This window comes from Solanum lycopersicum, chromosome 1 (assembly GCF_036512215.1).
Source record: "Solanum lycopersicum chromosome 1, SLM_r2.1".
Classification (NCBI taxonomy): Eukaryota; Viridiplantae; Streptophyta; class Magnoliopsida; order Solanales; family Solanaceae; genus Solanum; species Solanum lycopersicum.
In genome coordinates this window covers 90382078-90398162 of record NC_090800.1, presented here as the reverse complement: position 1 = coordinate 90398162, position 16085 = coordinate 90382078, and the positions used below count along the sequence as shown (strand labels likewise).

The 16085-nt window shown below is 33.5% G+C and overlaps 2 protein-coding genes across 2 annotated transcripts; one reads left to right on the top strand and one right to left on the bottom strand.

Moving 5' to 3' along the window:
- The first annotated feature begins 3921 nt into the window (after positions 1-3921).
- LOC101254135 (L-galactose dehydrogenase) lies at positions 3922-7020 on the top strand. The gene is made up of 5 exons (XM_004230609.5): positions 3922-4283; positions 4623-4851; positions 5367-5666; positions 6117-6245; positions 6587-7020. The coding sequence occupies exons 1-5, from the start codon at positions 4108-4110 to the stop codon at positions 6716-6718; spliced, it is 966 nt and encodes a 321-aa protein (XP_004230657.1). The 5' UTR covers positions 3922-4107; the 3' UTR covers positions 6719-7020.
- A 38-nt stretch (positions 7021-7058) lies between these two features.
- Positions 7059-15475, bottom strand: LOC101253326 (probable protein S-acyltransferase 23). Its single transcript, XM_004230606.5, has 13 exons — positions 14988-15475; positions 14752-14892; positions 13885-13997; positions 12328-12407; positions 11102-11265; positions 10817-10955; positions 10627-10726; positions 9720-9771; positions 9561-9638; positions 9366-9464; positions 8553-8631; positions 8288-8436; positions 7059-7678 (listed from the first exon to the last, which is right to left on the bottom strand). Exons 1-13 carry the CDS (start codon positions 15231-15233, stop codon positions 7490-7492), a joined length of 1629 nt encoding a protein of 542 aa, XP_004230654.1. The 5' UTR covers positions 15234-15475; the 3' UTR covers positions 7059-7489.
- Between the last annotated feature and the right edge of the window lie 610 nt (positions 15476-16085).

Genomic DNA, 16085 nt, shown 5'->3' with positions numbered 1-16085 from the left:
GGTGTGGGTGAGTACTACTAACAAGTAACAATAATTAGCTCTAGAATATCCAAACAAAATCTCAAAATTTGTTGGAAGAATCTTGAAAAATAACACTATCTTTTTTTTCCTTTTGTCAAGTTGCTTACTACATATAAAACAAGAAGGTTGTTGAAGAACATTAGTGGGTTAATGAAGTGATGTCTTAACATAGCTTAATAGGTATAGCTGGAAAAGATTTTTACAAAGACTCTTTATCCCCTATTTTAATTTGTTTTGTCTGACTTTAATTTTGAATTGACACAAAGTTTAAAATTAAAAAAATAAAGAAAATTATTAAACTTGTGTTTTTAAATATGTCATATTAAAAGTTAAAATTAAGAAATTATATATAAAAAAAAAGACAACCTTACTGAGAAAAACAAATTAAAACGGCTAGAATATTATTATGTTCGTGGGGTTAGTTATGAGTGATTTAACATTAATCTATGACTGTTATCCACCATATATTAGTACTCCTGTCTAGTCTATGGATGAACAGACATTTCAAAATGACAACCTGTGATGTTGGACCTTTTCACCTTCAACTTTTCATGTATCCATCCACTAATTCTTACTACTATTATATTCTCCATATATTTTGTTTGACAATATATATATATATATATATATATTTATTTATTTTTATTGAGTAATAAGCTTTGGATATTTTTTGCAAAGAAAAAAGAAAAACTTGAGATGAGGTATAATCTTTTGTATGTTTATTTGATATACAACGTCTGAAGTTAGTCATGAAAAAGTTTCATATGACTGAAGTTTGTTTATTGGTTGAACTTTAGTCATTTATGCTAAAGTTATGATATTGTTGCAAGACTTTGTTACTTTTTTGAAATACCACATCAATGTGATTATATTAGAGTAAATAGATATATATACTAAAAAACTCTGATTAAGTTATATAGTGGTGTCCAAAAAGGATACCTTAAAATTCATAAAATTACACTTTTTTCCTTCGAATGAGTTAATCATTAATTTTTTGCCTTTTAGCAATTCAACTTATGCTAGGACATAAGATATTTTAGAAACTGAAGTAAGCTTGGGTATAATGTATGAGATATTATAACATAAAAAATATACCATATGCGAAAGAAATTACTTTTTAAGAGGGATACAAAATTATAGGAAAAATTACATAAATTAATACATTATAAAAAATTAATTATTGATTTTAGCGATACTTTTTGCTTATTACCATTTATAGCAATGGTGTATTAAATTTATAATATGTATTTAAAAGTGAATTATGTATGTAATTTATATGAATTTTAATTATTTTTTTTTGAAATATACCATGTTTGTTTGGTAAAAAATTATCACATTATATTATAAGTGCACTAAAATGTGTGATAAATGCATTATTCATCATTAAAATTTGTATTAAATGTGAATAATAAATTATTCTTTGTATTAATGTACTAAACTTGTATTATAATTGAAATTAAAGTGATCAAGTGAAAAAAATTATTATTGCTATAAATGGTAAATATTTTTTTATTATAGTATATTTACGTAAGTTTCCCTAAATTAAAAGACCAACACAAAATAGTGATAGAAGTACAAATGAGCCTGTGAACTGCGAAATTACGTTCAAGAGCAAGCAGGCCCAACAATATTTGTCCAAACAAATATAGCTCAGGCCCATTAATGGCCCACAATAATATTCTTGATTTAAGTTTCAATTGGGGGAATTATTTGAACACTCAATATTATAGTGTTAATTACTTATAATGTTTAGCAAATATAAATGATATGCAAAAATGTTAGTTGCCGGGAAAATTGTATATAATAGCAAACTAATAACCTAAAATAAATGGAGTAACTAGGGTTTGATTTAATTATGCTCTAAATATTTGCAAAAAATTGTCAGGTGCCTCTCTCCCAAATATCTTGCTCGCCATTCTCCTCCAATCTCTCGCTCGCTTCCTTACTTTTTATACAAACACAAGTGTATAAAAATTATTTTTAATTGTATAAAACAGAGAAAATTGTATAAATACATATATTTTTGTTCCCCTCTCTACCCTCTTCCAGATCTCGCTCGCCACTCTCCCAAATCTAGCTCGCCACCCTCGCCTTTCTCGCTTATACAAACAGAAGCGAAATGTATAAATTGCGTTTTTGTTTATATAAAGCGTGAGAAAATTGTATATACACATGCAAGTACATATATTTTCGTCCTAGACACTTATAATTATACAATAAAAATACTCACCTGCCAGTTTCTTTTGCCTTTCTCTCTTTCTCGTTTTTTACAATTTTCAAATTGTATTTAATTTCTCTCTTTCTCGTTTTATACAATTCGATTCAATTGTATATTCCTTGTCAAGTCTCTTTTGTCTTTCTCTCTTTCTTATTTTATACAAATTCAAATTATATACACTTATGATTATACAATTCATTTTATACACTTCATTTTTCTACAACTGTATATGTATATCGAATTATACAGTTTCTATGTTTGTTATGGAGCGCAATTATGCAAACTTTGCTATAGCATACAAATATAATTTTTTTTATTTGCTATACGTGAAAGTTGCCCAAAAAAGGAGAGAGAGGGATTCGAACCCTCGATAGTTCTTTGTTCAAAACTATACCAGTTTTCAAGACCGGGGCTATCAACCTATAAATAAATATACATTCAAAATGTTATGTTGATAATTAAAACTACTGAATACAATAAAAGTGAGTTCTAATTCATTAAATCTACAACATTAATTGTACATTTTCATGCATAAAAGTTAATTGCTCATACAAAAAATAAAAAAAAAAAGACAATTAAAATCATCAAATACATAATTGCATTCTCTCTCTCTCTATATAAATAAATGATACGTCAAAATGTATTTAATATACGTCAACTTTCGAATGAAATCATGTATTGAGAGGAAATCAAAAGAAATATTGAAGAATGAATAAAGTTGGTTTTCTTTTTAGGGATTTAGTAAAATCTCATTATGCCTGAATTCTGGATTAGAACAAAATCAAAGAATAAATGCATATACCTTAATTTAATTAAAGCTAAAAGAGGAAAGGGTGAAGCTCCCTCAGTCTCCGTGCACTATTAACTTATCATAACTTTCTACTTTTAGATTTCATATAAAAATTTTGATTAAAATTTTATAATATATTTTTCATCATATTAATATGCAAACAATTGCAATGTATAGTATCTTTTGTATAATTTTTGAACATCTAATTGTTTTGTTTAAAAGATCAAATTAATGTAATCTAATTAACTTTGAAAAATAGTGAAATTGACTTTTAAAAAGCGCTACATGACAAATAAAAATGAATGAAAGAAGTAAATACAAATCAAAAGAGCGTTGTTTGGTAGATTGTATTAGCAAAAATAATACATGTATTAGTAATCTCTTGTTTGGTGCATTTTCTCATGCTATGTATACTTTATTGTGTATTTCTAATACCATAGATTTCTAGATATTAGTAATGCAAATGATTTAATACATGCATTAATATGGTTAAAGACCCAATTATCCCTCAAGAGTACTTTAAAATCTTTTCCATCATAATTGTGAATGATACTTATGTAAATAATTATTTTTTTACAATGTATGCTATTTTTAATACATCTAACCAACCAATGCATACATAACCAATATAAATATAACTAATACGCTCTATATTGACTATTATTTTTATACACTCTACCAAACAAGTTAGAATAAATACATATTTTTTATCTGTTTCTACTCTATGTCCAGAGTTCGCATTAGAGTTAAAGTAAATGCATAAATATTTTTAAAAATTTACTTCCTACTCAATATCCAGAATTTGCATTAAAATTTTAATTATATTTGAAACATAAGAGAGTTTATTCGAGAGTGAAGCTCTAATATAATTTTCTTCGTATCGAAAACTCGTATTCAAAACCACTTGTTAATAATGATTTAACCTATCACTGCATCCTAAAAAGTGGAGGGGTGGTGGTGATATTTTCTACTATTTTTTAGATAGGAGTATTTTGATGAAATATCAACTCACATTTGTCATCTTCTTATTGAAGCAGAAGAGTATCTTTCACATTTCAAAGCCCTAATATTTACATCAATGGCAGCTCAGACATTGCAGCTCCGATCACTGGGCAACACTGGACTCAAACTCAGCTCTGTCGGCTTCGGCGCTTCGCCTCTCGGCAAGGTTTTCGGCGATGTCTCCGAACAAGACGCCTTCGACGCCGTCCGGGAAGCCTTTCGCCTCGGTGTCAATTTCTTTGATACTTCCCCGTACATAATCAATCTCTTTGTCATCTTCTATTTAGATTTAATTTATCCAGCAGATTATTATGTATTTAGAAATGCACATATAGTTGAATTTCGTCTTTATAAGCATGAATTTTGAATTACATCTGCATTTAGTGTTATGAGTAGTGGATGCAGTCTTATTAGCCCGCATTCGTTTAAAATTTTGATCAACCTCTACTATTTGAATTTTGTGAATGACCGGGAATAGGCATAAGTGATTTGAATTTTGGATCCGCATCTTGAATCATTTTGCTGTTTAATTCGGAAATTATAGTTGAACTACTGAAAATTGGTCCTTCTTTAAAATTGACGACTTTTCAGGTATTATGGAGGAACATTATCGGAAAAGGTACTAGGGAAAGCTTTGAAGGCTCTTAAAGTCCCTAGAGATCAGTACATTGTGTCTACAAAATGTGGGAGGTACAAAGAGGGATTTGATTTTAGTGCTGAGAGAGTGACTAAAAGTATTGATGAGAGCTTGGAGAGGCTGCAGCTTGATTATGTTGATATGTTACAATGTCATGATATTGAATTTGGGTCCCTCGATCAGGTGCTTTATTGATCATTTAGGTTATAATTCTTCTACCTGAACACCAATTTTTCTAAATACTTCGTAAATCTGCATGATAAAAAAAGATCATGATTTTGTAAGATTTTTTGTATTGTTTCCAAGTATGTACCATTTACTTTTACTTAACTGAGTAAATGTCTGATGCTTGTTAAAATATTTTGATCCTAGTAGTTCGAATTTTTTCATTCCTTCAGATTGAAGGGAGTTTCTTATAAGGTTTGGCCAAGTGACATTTTAGCATTGTAAATCTCTTTTTGATTCCTTCCTCAACTTGTCATATTGATTACACATCAAACTACGTAATTTGTTCTCAGTGTTTGATATATCTGGTTTTAAAAATCTTATCTTTCTTTGTGATATTATCCAGAGGTAGTTTTTTGAAAGTAAGATTTATAGCCCTTTTTCCTCCTTCCCACTTTATCACGATTTTGTTTGTGGAAATATGTAGTTTTAGCATGGGAGTTTTAGTGGATATTTATTTTTGTCTCGAACAGATTGTGAATGAGACACTTCCCGCCCTTCTAAAATTGAAGCAAGCTGGAAAGATCCGTTTCATTGGTATAACCGGCCTACCTTTGGGGATATTCACTTATGTGCTTGATCGCGTCCCTCCAGGCACAGTTGACGTCATCCTGTCATATTGTCACTACAGTGTCAACGATTCAACTTTGGAGGATCTGTTACCGTACTTGAAGAGCAAGGGTGTGGGAGTGATCAGTGCTTCTCCTCTTTCAATGGGTCTTCTTACTGAGGCTGGTGGTCCCGAGTGGCACCCTGCTTCTTCTGAACTTAAGGTTAATAATTCATTTTTCTCCCTTACTAATACTATCCCATAAGAGTATCGATTACTTGCTAAAAGTGCTCTGCTTTAGATTAGTTATGTTGTACCATCTCTACAATGTATTCATTTCTTCCCATCTGATCTGCCAATAGATGACGATTGAATATTTGGATATTGTACACAAACTAAAGTTTAAACTCCTTCAAGATAATATTGCATATTGAAATTACAAAACATAGAAGATGTCACTGAAATCAAGCACTTGACTTTTAAATCCATGGACAGCTTCCAACTTCTGATATTAGACGTCTTATTTTCAACTTGTGCTTGTTTGTATCCACTCTCCCAAAGTTGTTCTTCTCTCCACTCTTCAATGCTTCTTCCTGAATCTTCTCCCAAAATGAAACTGAGTGTTTTCTTATTTTTCTTACTCACTCAAATGTCTGCATATTTGCATCACCAGGCTGCCTGCCGTGCTGCTGCTGATCACTGCAAAGGAAAGGGAAAGAATATCTCAAAATTAGCCTTGCAGTACAGCTTAGCAAATACCGACATTTCTTCCATACTAGTGGGGATGAAGTCTGTTAAAGAGGTTATCTTTTTTCATCGATTTTTATCCTCTACATCTGATTCTTCATTTATAAATCCCATGTCATCTTTTGATATAATATTTTACATGTGTCACTAAAAAGGATTGGCTGGCTTTACTATGTTAATTTCATATAGCCCGACCTCAATTGATTATAAGGAATAGTTGATTGTTTGGTCGAGTACTAGTTAACTTGCAAGTCCTTTCTGCAAGTCTGCTTGATCTGGAAGCTTGATGAACATAAATTTGCAGCAAATGTCCGGCAATGATTATTTGAATGCCTAGCCCAAGCATCCTTGGTAAATGGCTTTATATTGATTTTTGTCATGATATATCTCTTGAAGGTTGAGGAAAATATAGCAGCTGCCCTAGAAGTAGCAACGACTGGAATGGACGAAGAAGCATTATCAGAGATCACAGACATTCTGAAACCAGTGAAGAATCAGACATGGCCTAGCGGTATCCAACAAAGTTGATTTGTTTGTCAGTTCAACGAGGTCTTGTGAATTGTGATCTCCTGTTGTGCATGTTTTATTTGCACTTGGACATCTAAAACAAGTTCAAGTCGAAATTGTATGTTGTATTCTTCGAGTTTTTACATATCCAAGTTAGAATAATGAATAAACTTTGCAGTGTTTTAAGTATAGGAGGCCAGTTTCGATTGTTAAATGCCTTTTGGAACCTGTCTAAACAGAGACATGTCCAGTTTACCAAAAATTACTGTAATGTTTTAGTTTCGGGTACCATATTTGATAATTCAAATTGTGTTTGCTCCAAATGGTAAACGATTTGATGGAAGGATATATAAGACCCATATTTGACCCCTACAGTAATATTGGATATTCAAGTAACGTTAAAAGAATATTTTTGTAATTGTTGTACATAGCGGTAACTAGAGTATGAAATAAAATTACAGTAACATTTCTTCTTTATAATAATACACATATTCCCCTTATACTCCCATTAATTACCGAAAGTCTTCACATCACTCGAACGTTGATATGTAAAGATGTACAAAGAACACCAATGCAGCAAGAGTTGCAGATTTCCCCCTTATATTTTTTTGGGATGATATAGTTTTTTACAATATAAATAAACCAGAGGCCCCTACATTTTCTTTTCTTTTGGTACATTGGGAGACTCAAAATAAACAAGAGCCCCTAGTATCCTTCACAAACACTGAAGAGGTCACCTAGAGGGGTCTGGTAACATATGCATCCTTTAGCAAGCAGGGATTGTAAATGCTGCTAGCTCGCGGCATGCTGCAATGGTGGCCATGCTATCTCATCATCATTTGTGTAACCATTGATAAGGAAGTCAGAGCAATTCTTCCGACATCCATGGTTATAGGGATTTCGGAACCTCCCATCTGGACCACGAAGATAACCATATCTCACAGCATTTGCCATCTCATTTGTTGTGAGATTCCGAGCTATCTGCATGGAACAAAAAGGTTCATAGTGTCAATTACAAGAGTTTCATAAAGGAAAGCTCCTCTGCATTACAGTACTGATGCCATACAGAGATACATTCATCTCTTAAATACTATAGCAAGTTACTAAATCCCTCATAAAGATGAGGGTAGCCGATACATAAACCCCAGCCTCCTCTTTACTCTTTTAAAAGTTTTCACAATAGATGAATTCATGTCAGTAAAGTTCGACTGCGTAAAGGACTACCCACAGATTCCATATACAGCACCAGTGCATCAAAGACGTTCGAACTTGTTTCATGTATGTCAAGAACTGTTTAAACAATCAACGATCTTACTGAGTATAGCTCCAAATTCACTATTAACACTAGAAGACGAGGCAACTAAACTTAAATTTCCTTGGAAACTCTTGAGTGCTTAATAATTCACCTACAGTGGTTTCAGAAGCAAGTATACAACTGTTGATACATATAGGGTTAGGTTCATTCATACTAAACTAGTTTTGCGGAATTTCATTCCCTTTCAAGCGCATTTTTTCATGAGCGAGCTAACCATAGGCTTCAGTTGCTTAATGATTAAGAAGGACAAGAAAACCAAGAAATCTAATCTATACCTGGGATATCTGTATTACACAGAGAGTTACAGAAGCAATTAGAATAACCCCATCCATGAACAGAAAAGCGATTATACCAGGATACGCAAAGAAAACATGATGTAACCACGATTCATCAGCTACCAACAATGGTACTGATGTCCAAATTCCTGCAAGAGGTAAACGGTTTCAACTGTCTTAAACAACCCAGTATCACTTTATTAGATATGCTAGCAGTAGCATTCTAAAGACTATTGATGTTAAAGATAAAGTGCTTTTAACATACTTTGAAGAGCAATCGCAGCACCAATTATAGATGTCAATGAACCCATACAAAGGAAAATGAAAAAGTCCCGCTTATTCCTCTGCAAGGTTCAGCAAAAATAATAATGAATTAATGGCCAAAAGCACGGGAATTAAGAAAATACTTGCAAAACTCCAACAACTTGGAATATGCAATAAGTGTTTGTAACCAGCATTTAGTGAGGAAATCAACAATATGATGCAAGACTGCCAAAAGAAAGAAAAAGAATAAGTAATGAAATTGATGCTTGACAAATCTCAGAAGGGAAGTGTCGATTATTTAAGTACTGTAATATTATCATAGTTTACTGAAGACGTGAGAAAACACAGGAGTCATGAACAGGAATACAAATTAAACAACAAATACTGCCCATTAACCATGGATAATTGTCACTTTTTCCAGAATTTTATCCCCGAGAACAGTTCGGACATAGAAGTGTTGCAATTTTCCAGAATTCAAAAAACTCCGAAAAAAGTTGTTTTCAACAATTTTCACTCCAAATCACTCACAAAAATTCAAAAACAATTCCAATTTGTATGCATGTCCAAACACAACTCCACTTTCCAAATACCATTTTCAACTTGAAAACAAATACTGGCACTTTTTTCCGAAGTACAATTTTTATGTTCAAACACCCACTAACACTCATTTGTATCGCATCTAACCAGACAGGTTCCCTAGGGGACAAAACAAAAGGAATAACCAGGCATACAGACCAAAAGAACTAGACAATATCAACAGCTAGCAGATTTTTGTACACTGCATGTCCCTTTAGTGGCTTATAAATAGTCATACCTTCCCCACACAATTTGAGACCCAAGGGCAATGATGATCAAATTGTTCAACACAGCGGTTGCAAGTAGGACAGTGTTTTGACCGAACAGGTCGTATGATCTGGCATAAAAATGTTCAACAATCAACATGACAATACAAATGCAACATCAGAAGAGAATATATTCTTGTAGTAAAAGGACTAGGTTTCTGAGAAACCTTGCAGGTGGGACAAAGCTGAGACCAGTTCCCAGTCCAACTGGAAGTATTGTTCAGATCAATATTCAATAGTGGATCCTAAAAAAATCAACTAACATCATTAAGTAGATTAGAGGACATTAAAATCATTGTTGAATAATTCCAAAATGAGAGTGGTACCTGAGCATCAGGTTGACCAGCAACAGCGGTTTTGATGTAACCTGGATCTTTACTGCAAAGAAAATGAAACAATCATCTTTGGCTCCATAAGGCATGAGAAGCTAAGTGCTGACATATTTTAACAAAAGAACACGCATGTCAAAATGTTTACCTATAGCTTTCAGGGCCAAAATTAGGATATTACCAGATAAACAAGCCCATTCATTTAAATCCAACATTTTACAGGACAAGTCCAAAAAATCTATAACAATGTCTTGGGATCATAGTGATATAAAGGACAAGAAAGAGAAGACTGATTAAGTAGATGGTTCATCAATGATAATGGTGAAAGGGAAGGGAAACGAGGGAAAGGAAGATGAAGCATCTTTAATAACAAATGATCCTGTTGCTTTAAAAATCAGTTTTTCTTCAACTTCATCAAAATCCAGTTTGGAAAGATCTAATTTCCCTTTCATAATTTATGGGTTTAATGGATCAGTGTATCACACAAGTTAACTATTATGTGTCAGGGAACATGTCAGTTATTTGCAGTTCTATGACAGTGACTGCTGTCAGCGTTCCAGAGTGCTGTGTTCCTTATCTAGTACATACTTAAAGTTTGTGCATCATACTACAGCGTTTGTAGAACAAGGCAAAGGTAAATAACAGATTATAAGCAACATTTGTACTTTATACCAGTATCAGCGTTTGCCTTGAAATTTTTATGCCTCATACTCTGAACTGCGGAACCCTTAGGCACTGCCATACTCTGACTACGTTTATTATTTGCTTAAATAGAATAGAAACACAAAAATTCCCATCGACTTCAATACCATATGGGGGGTTAGGCGTTTAGCACAATATCATAGTAAATTAAGTTGGGTTTGGCTACCTCAATCACTTGAGTAATTAAACAGGAAAAAGTTACCTACTGCAACGAACTAACACTAGAAGTGCGGCAACTGCCAGGGAAACAGCAGTCCATCCCCAAAGTGCGACAACAGCAGTAACTTTTGTAAGACCAGGAGCTAGCAAAAACAAGATCCAGCAACAATTAGCAAGTGGTGCCTCCAATTACAAGAACAAAAAGAAATACCACTAGAAGTACCATCACCCACCGAAGAGGACTGAACTGATGAAAAGAATGACGTTGACAACAACAACGGAGAATAGAATTGGAGCATAGCCTTTATGCCCCATTTTAGCAGGGCAAGTCTCGTCTTTCCACTGCTTTCTCTGTGACCGCTGGGCATTAGACTGCACAACATTGAATTGCAAACTGTCATTCAGATGCTACAAAAATGAGAAACAGTAATTGCAGAACGATAGAGAGGAACATCAGCATGGTACTTGAAAATAGTAAGATTACAGATAACATAATTTCTATAAAAAGAGTTACCTACAAGTATACGTGCTATTTGCAGATGACCTTTATCAGATGCAAGCTCTGCAGGAGTAAGTCCTGCATTATCTTTTACTGTTAAATCCTCCTTTGTGCCTGCATGTACAAGTAAAGTGCAAGCCTCTGCATTTCCTCTTAATGCTGCCCAATGCAAAGGAGTGCAACCTGCAAACCTTTGAAGTATCAGCATTATGCAACTATGTTTGTGGCTCTAAATAATAATTTGGCGCCCGGATGTATTTAGATAGCAATTATCACGGTCAAACAGTAAAATTTATTTGAAAAATAAGATCAACCAAAACCTCTTCCAGGAAAAGTATTATTCACATCAGTTATGGTCAGAACACCCCCGAGGAAAAAATGAGCAATTAAAAAACACATGAAGCCAGTGGACACTTATTCCCAAACTTTCAGATATGACCATGCCAAAATCTTAGAATGCTGCAAAATGGAAATACAGCACCCATACATTAATGGAAGAATGATAAGCAATCCCACAACAAAAGGAGGGAAAAAACCACAAACTATATTCTAAGTCTTCCTCTTCCAAAGGTTCATCCCAGAAAACAAATAAAATCCCACTTGATTTCAACGTATCAACAAAAAGAGATTTGCTCAAAGGAGTTCTCGATTTCATTCTCCACTGAGTATATACTCTTGACAGCCAATATAAATTCTTCACAAAAAGCCCTGCAATGTTACTTTCTTTCTGTCCATTGATTATGAAGCTTCAAGCAAAAGGAGGGACATTTAGACCCCAATCCGAACTGTTGCTTTTTACTGCTAAACAGAAGTTTCCCCAGAACTAACAAAACACGAAATCATTCCTTTAGCGAAGTGTAAAATTTATGTAGACCATCATTTTATTAAAAGAAGCACCAGAAAACAAACTACTAATAAGATGCTTAGAATCTCCACCTGTAATCAAACTTAGACGAGAGAAGAAATTATTAGAGACTGCAACTTGCATATCATATTTACACAAGCATTTTTTGCAAGACATTACTACACAACCATAACTATTGGATAACATAGACTATTGAAGCAACACTAACAATGGAAAAAACCAACTTCAATGCTGCATCTATTATTTCCATTTCCATCAAATTATCATAATTAATGACTATGATTGGAAGGCCACATTCATAAGCAAAATCCCCAACTCACAAAAGCATTACATTTACACCAAGGGAATTTAAGAAAATGGTACATTCATTATGAACATACCATCTTTATCTTGTCTCCCTTGGAAAGCATCTCTGAATAGAAGTAACCTGATTGTATCACCAAATCCCTTGTATGCAGCCCTAGTTGGAAATACCAGAGAAAATGCTTATAATAATGGATAACTTCAGCAAAGAAATGAGATAACAATATAAAGAACTATCATGAAGATCAACTAGTAAAACATTCATTTTTAAATTACACAAACCAACACCAGAGGGCAAGAACTCTGCCTTCCGTTTGACAAAAACAAAATTTTCAATGTCCAATAGGGAATGAGGAACGCCCCAAATTGCATGCAATACCAGGAATAAAAGATTTAAGATACTGAGAGTAGAAAGGAACACCAAAGCTTGAAAACTAAAAACTAAATCAGAATCAAGAGTGGTATACAATGTCAAACAATGATACAGTCTCGCAGTTTAGACTTGTTAAGATGACACTACTAATAGGAAGTTAGGAGCAAGCATAAATAAAGAGGGAAAATTACCAATCCAGCTATAACCAAAGCTAGAAAACACGGACATCAAACTTCACATATCGACGCCATACTTGAGTCCTGATGTAACACACCACTAAGACCTGTGCAACACCAATCTACCGAGTTGGATGTTCACCACTTTACTCTCCACTCTACAACTAAAAGACAACACTTCTTCCCCAGTTTTCCGTGTAGTTTATTAAATGGGATCTTTTAAAGAAGTTTGGGAGTTACTATGTAAGAAACGAATTTCTGACCAAATAGCCTATCAACTCCTTTATTCGAACAATGTGAAATCAGAAAGGAAGAGGAACGCATATCCTTATCAGATCTAGCACAGTGTAGTGTTTACAACCTTTTTAGTCATCAGAATTATTTTTGTACTTTCTATTGTATGTTGAATTACTGGAATCTATTATATGTGATAGTGGTATATATGAAATATATGGAGTTTGTTTTTGTGTTGTGATCTGATAGTCTTAGTATTTCTACATGTAACCAAGGCTAGAGCAACTCCCATGGACATGTAAAACTTCCACATTTTTGCTCACCGATGGTGTATATCTTCTACTTAGAATGGTACAGGATCTTCTCCTAAGATCTTGGTTTAACATATATAAAATAGTTGACGCTTAAAGTTCTCATGTTCACGTCACATACTTAATTAACTTTACCTAGACTGCCCGAAGCCAGCTGAAAATGGCATCCAAAATAATTAGTTTCTTTACAATTGTTCAGTGAGATACATAAGACTAAAATTAAAAAACTGAGAACAAAAGAGGGAAATATTTTGGAATTTGTCTGTTTATTAAGTACTCGTGGTTGGGGAAGTAGCCAGATCTCAGGCAAGGCAAGAAGAAATATCTATACGTAGAAGGATAATTTCAGTCCCAAGAAAACTATAAGTGAACTTGCCATGAAACTTACACAGACCACAAGCACATCCAGAGATCAGAACCAAAATATATCAAAGAGTCATGGGAGATTTGTCACTTAAAAATCGAGAAGATGATGGAGTTTCAACTCAAAACCGAAAACTCAAACTATAAGTCTATAAATGCTGGGGGTGCTAATCATACCAGTGAAGAGGGCTCCTCCCATCATTATCTGGTACATTAAGGTCCGCATGATACTTCGCAACAATGTGATTTACAAAAGCTGTTTGTCCATACTGAGATGCAACATGAATTGCCTGTAAAGGAAGTACACATACTTCAACAGTTGATATAACTGAAAAAACAACCTTCAAGGATAGCCTTATCCAAGAAAATTAGTTTCTAGAAGGTTCTAAAATCAGGATTTCACACTGACAATTTTTGAATTATGTAATAAAATCTAGCATGGACTCTAGGTCAGGGAAAATGGAAGAAGATGAATAATGGTCAAGAGGAAGCATGAGAACAAGAAGCCTGTAACTGATTATGAAACTTGGATAAAAAGAATTTAGGAATAATTAAGGGAGAGGTTCTGTAAAATCCATCTGCACCAAGTGTACCTGCCGATACAAGAACAGGTGATGGATCATTTATTTCATTGAAACCTTATACTTGGAGACTAAATAAACAAACAAAACATAGTCCTTTTAATTCAAAGTTTGAACCAAATTCTCTTTTAGGTTTTCACCTATGGGTTTTCAGCTACAAGCCTATGGCACTCACTCGTTAAGAAAAACAATTAGAAACTTTATTAATTCTGTTGCATCCAACTTGGATGTTCTGGAAGCTACACAGAGACCTGACAGTGGTATCAGTTCCATCATGGAACCAATGCAAAAAACATAGTTCCAGCTTAGCCTAAACGGCGAGGAGACTAAGGACATTAGAAAGTTTAACCACATCTTGTATTGCAAATACCAACTTATACAGATGGATTTGAAAATGACAACAATAATACCGAAATTATGAATAGTTGAACATTACAAATGAACAGCAAGTATTATATATTACCCGATAACCATTAACATCAGCAGCCTCGACCCGCGCACCATTCTGCAACAACACATCGGCAGCTGCAATTGATCCCCGCACTGCCGCCCAATGCAACGCAGTCTGTCCCGAATTGTCGGCCGCGTGGACATTTCCCCCGTGCTACACATACCACAAATAAAAAAACACCATACTTGACTTCCAAATGAACAATTAAAAACTCGACCCTCATTTAATAAAAAGGCAAATAATAATACCTCGATGATATATTGAACAATATCAGCGAAATTGTTGAGAGCAGCCCATTGAAGCGCGTAATATCCGTTGCCGTCCGGCTGGTAAACGGAAACGCCGTCAACTTCAACGAATTTCCGGAGTTTGTCAAAATCACCGTAAGCGCAAGCAGCGTAAACATCGACTATGGCTGGTTCGTTAGGGTTTCGAAAACCAGAAGTTTGCTGATCATTGGAGTCGGAAACGATCTCGATCTCTGATAAAGCCATTGATAATGTGAAATTAGAAAATTCTGGATCCAAGTGTTGAGGTTAATAATAGTTCATTCAATTATCGTGAAGCTTTTTTTGCATTTACTGAGGAAGGTAGATATCATTCAAAGCATAATTTACTCTAGTGTGTTAATTACTTTACGGCTGCTACCGCGCTCAACACGATGAACTTTAATAAGGATCATCAACTAATACAAATTGAAATAGAAGGGATTGGGCATATCCCATTTAACTAAGATAAATTTTATTTTTAATTTTATATGTTCTTTTTTATAAGAAATTCTTTTATATATTAGTCTATTTAAATTACTACTCCCTCCATTTGATTTGATATGAAATTTAAGGATATAAAAAAAACTTTTAAATTTTGTATTCTAAATTAAAGTTGGATTAAATGTACAAAAATTATCCCAAAATCTTATAGCATTATAGAAAGTTGAAATTACAATGTTAGTAAAAAAAGATAAAGGTAATTCTTTTTAGGAAAAATGCTTAAATATGTCATCGAACTTTTAAAAAAGACTCATTTATGTCACCCGTTAAGAGTTTAGCTCATTTATGTCACTGTTGTTAAAGAAAAACTCCATCCATACCTTTTTTAACTCCAATTTTACAAAATCATTTTTACTCACCAAACAAAGTTTAACACTTTTCTATGCTTTTTCTCTTCTTTTTGAAATTGAGGAAGTAAATTTTTCAAAACTTTCGTAGTAGGTTAAATATACCTCAAAGTTCTAAATTATTTAAAATGGATCGATATTAATCATACACGGTCAAAAATATGTGTATCTACTTGAATGTGCATTTATATATCTTAAAAAAATATAAATATTAGCTAATATTAAAAAG

Coding starts and splice junctions, on each gene's coding strand:
- LOC101254135 (XM_004230609.5), top strand. CDS start 4,108: ATGGCAGCTCAGACATTGCAGCTCCGATCACTGGGCAACACTGGACTC. Junction 4,284..4,622: donor AATTTCTTTGATACTTCCCC/GTACATAATCAA, acceptor ACGACTTTTCAG/GTATTATGGAGGAACATTAT. Junction 6,246..6,586: donor GGATGAAGTCTGTTAAAGAG/GTTATCTTTTTT, acceptor TATCTCTTGAAG/GTTGAGGAAAATATAGCAGC.
- LOC101253326 (XM_004230606.5), bottom strand. CDS start 15,233: ATGGCTTTATCAGAGATCGAGATCGTTTCCGACTCCAATGATCAGCAA. Junction 14,893..14,987: donor TTGTTCAATATATCATCGAG/GTATTATTATTT, acceptor TGGTATGTGTAG/CACGGGGGAAATGTCCACGC. Junction 10,727..10,816: donor CATCAGTTCAGTCCTCTTCG/GTGGGTGATGGT, acceptor TGTTTTTGCTAG/CTCCTGGTCTTACAAAAGTT.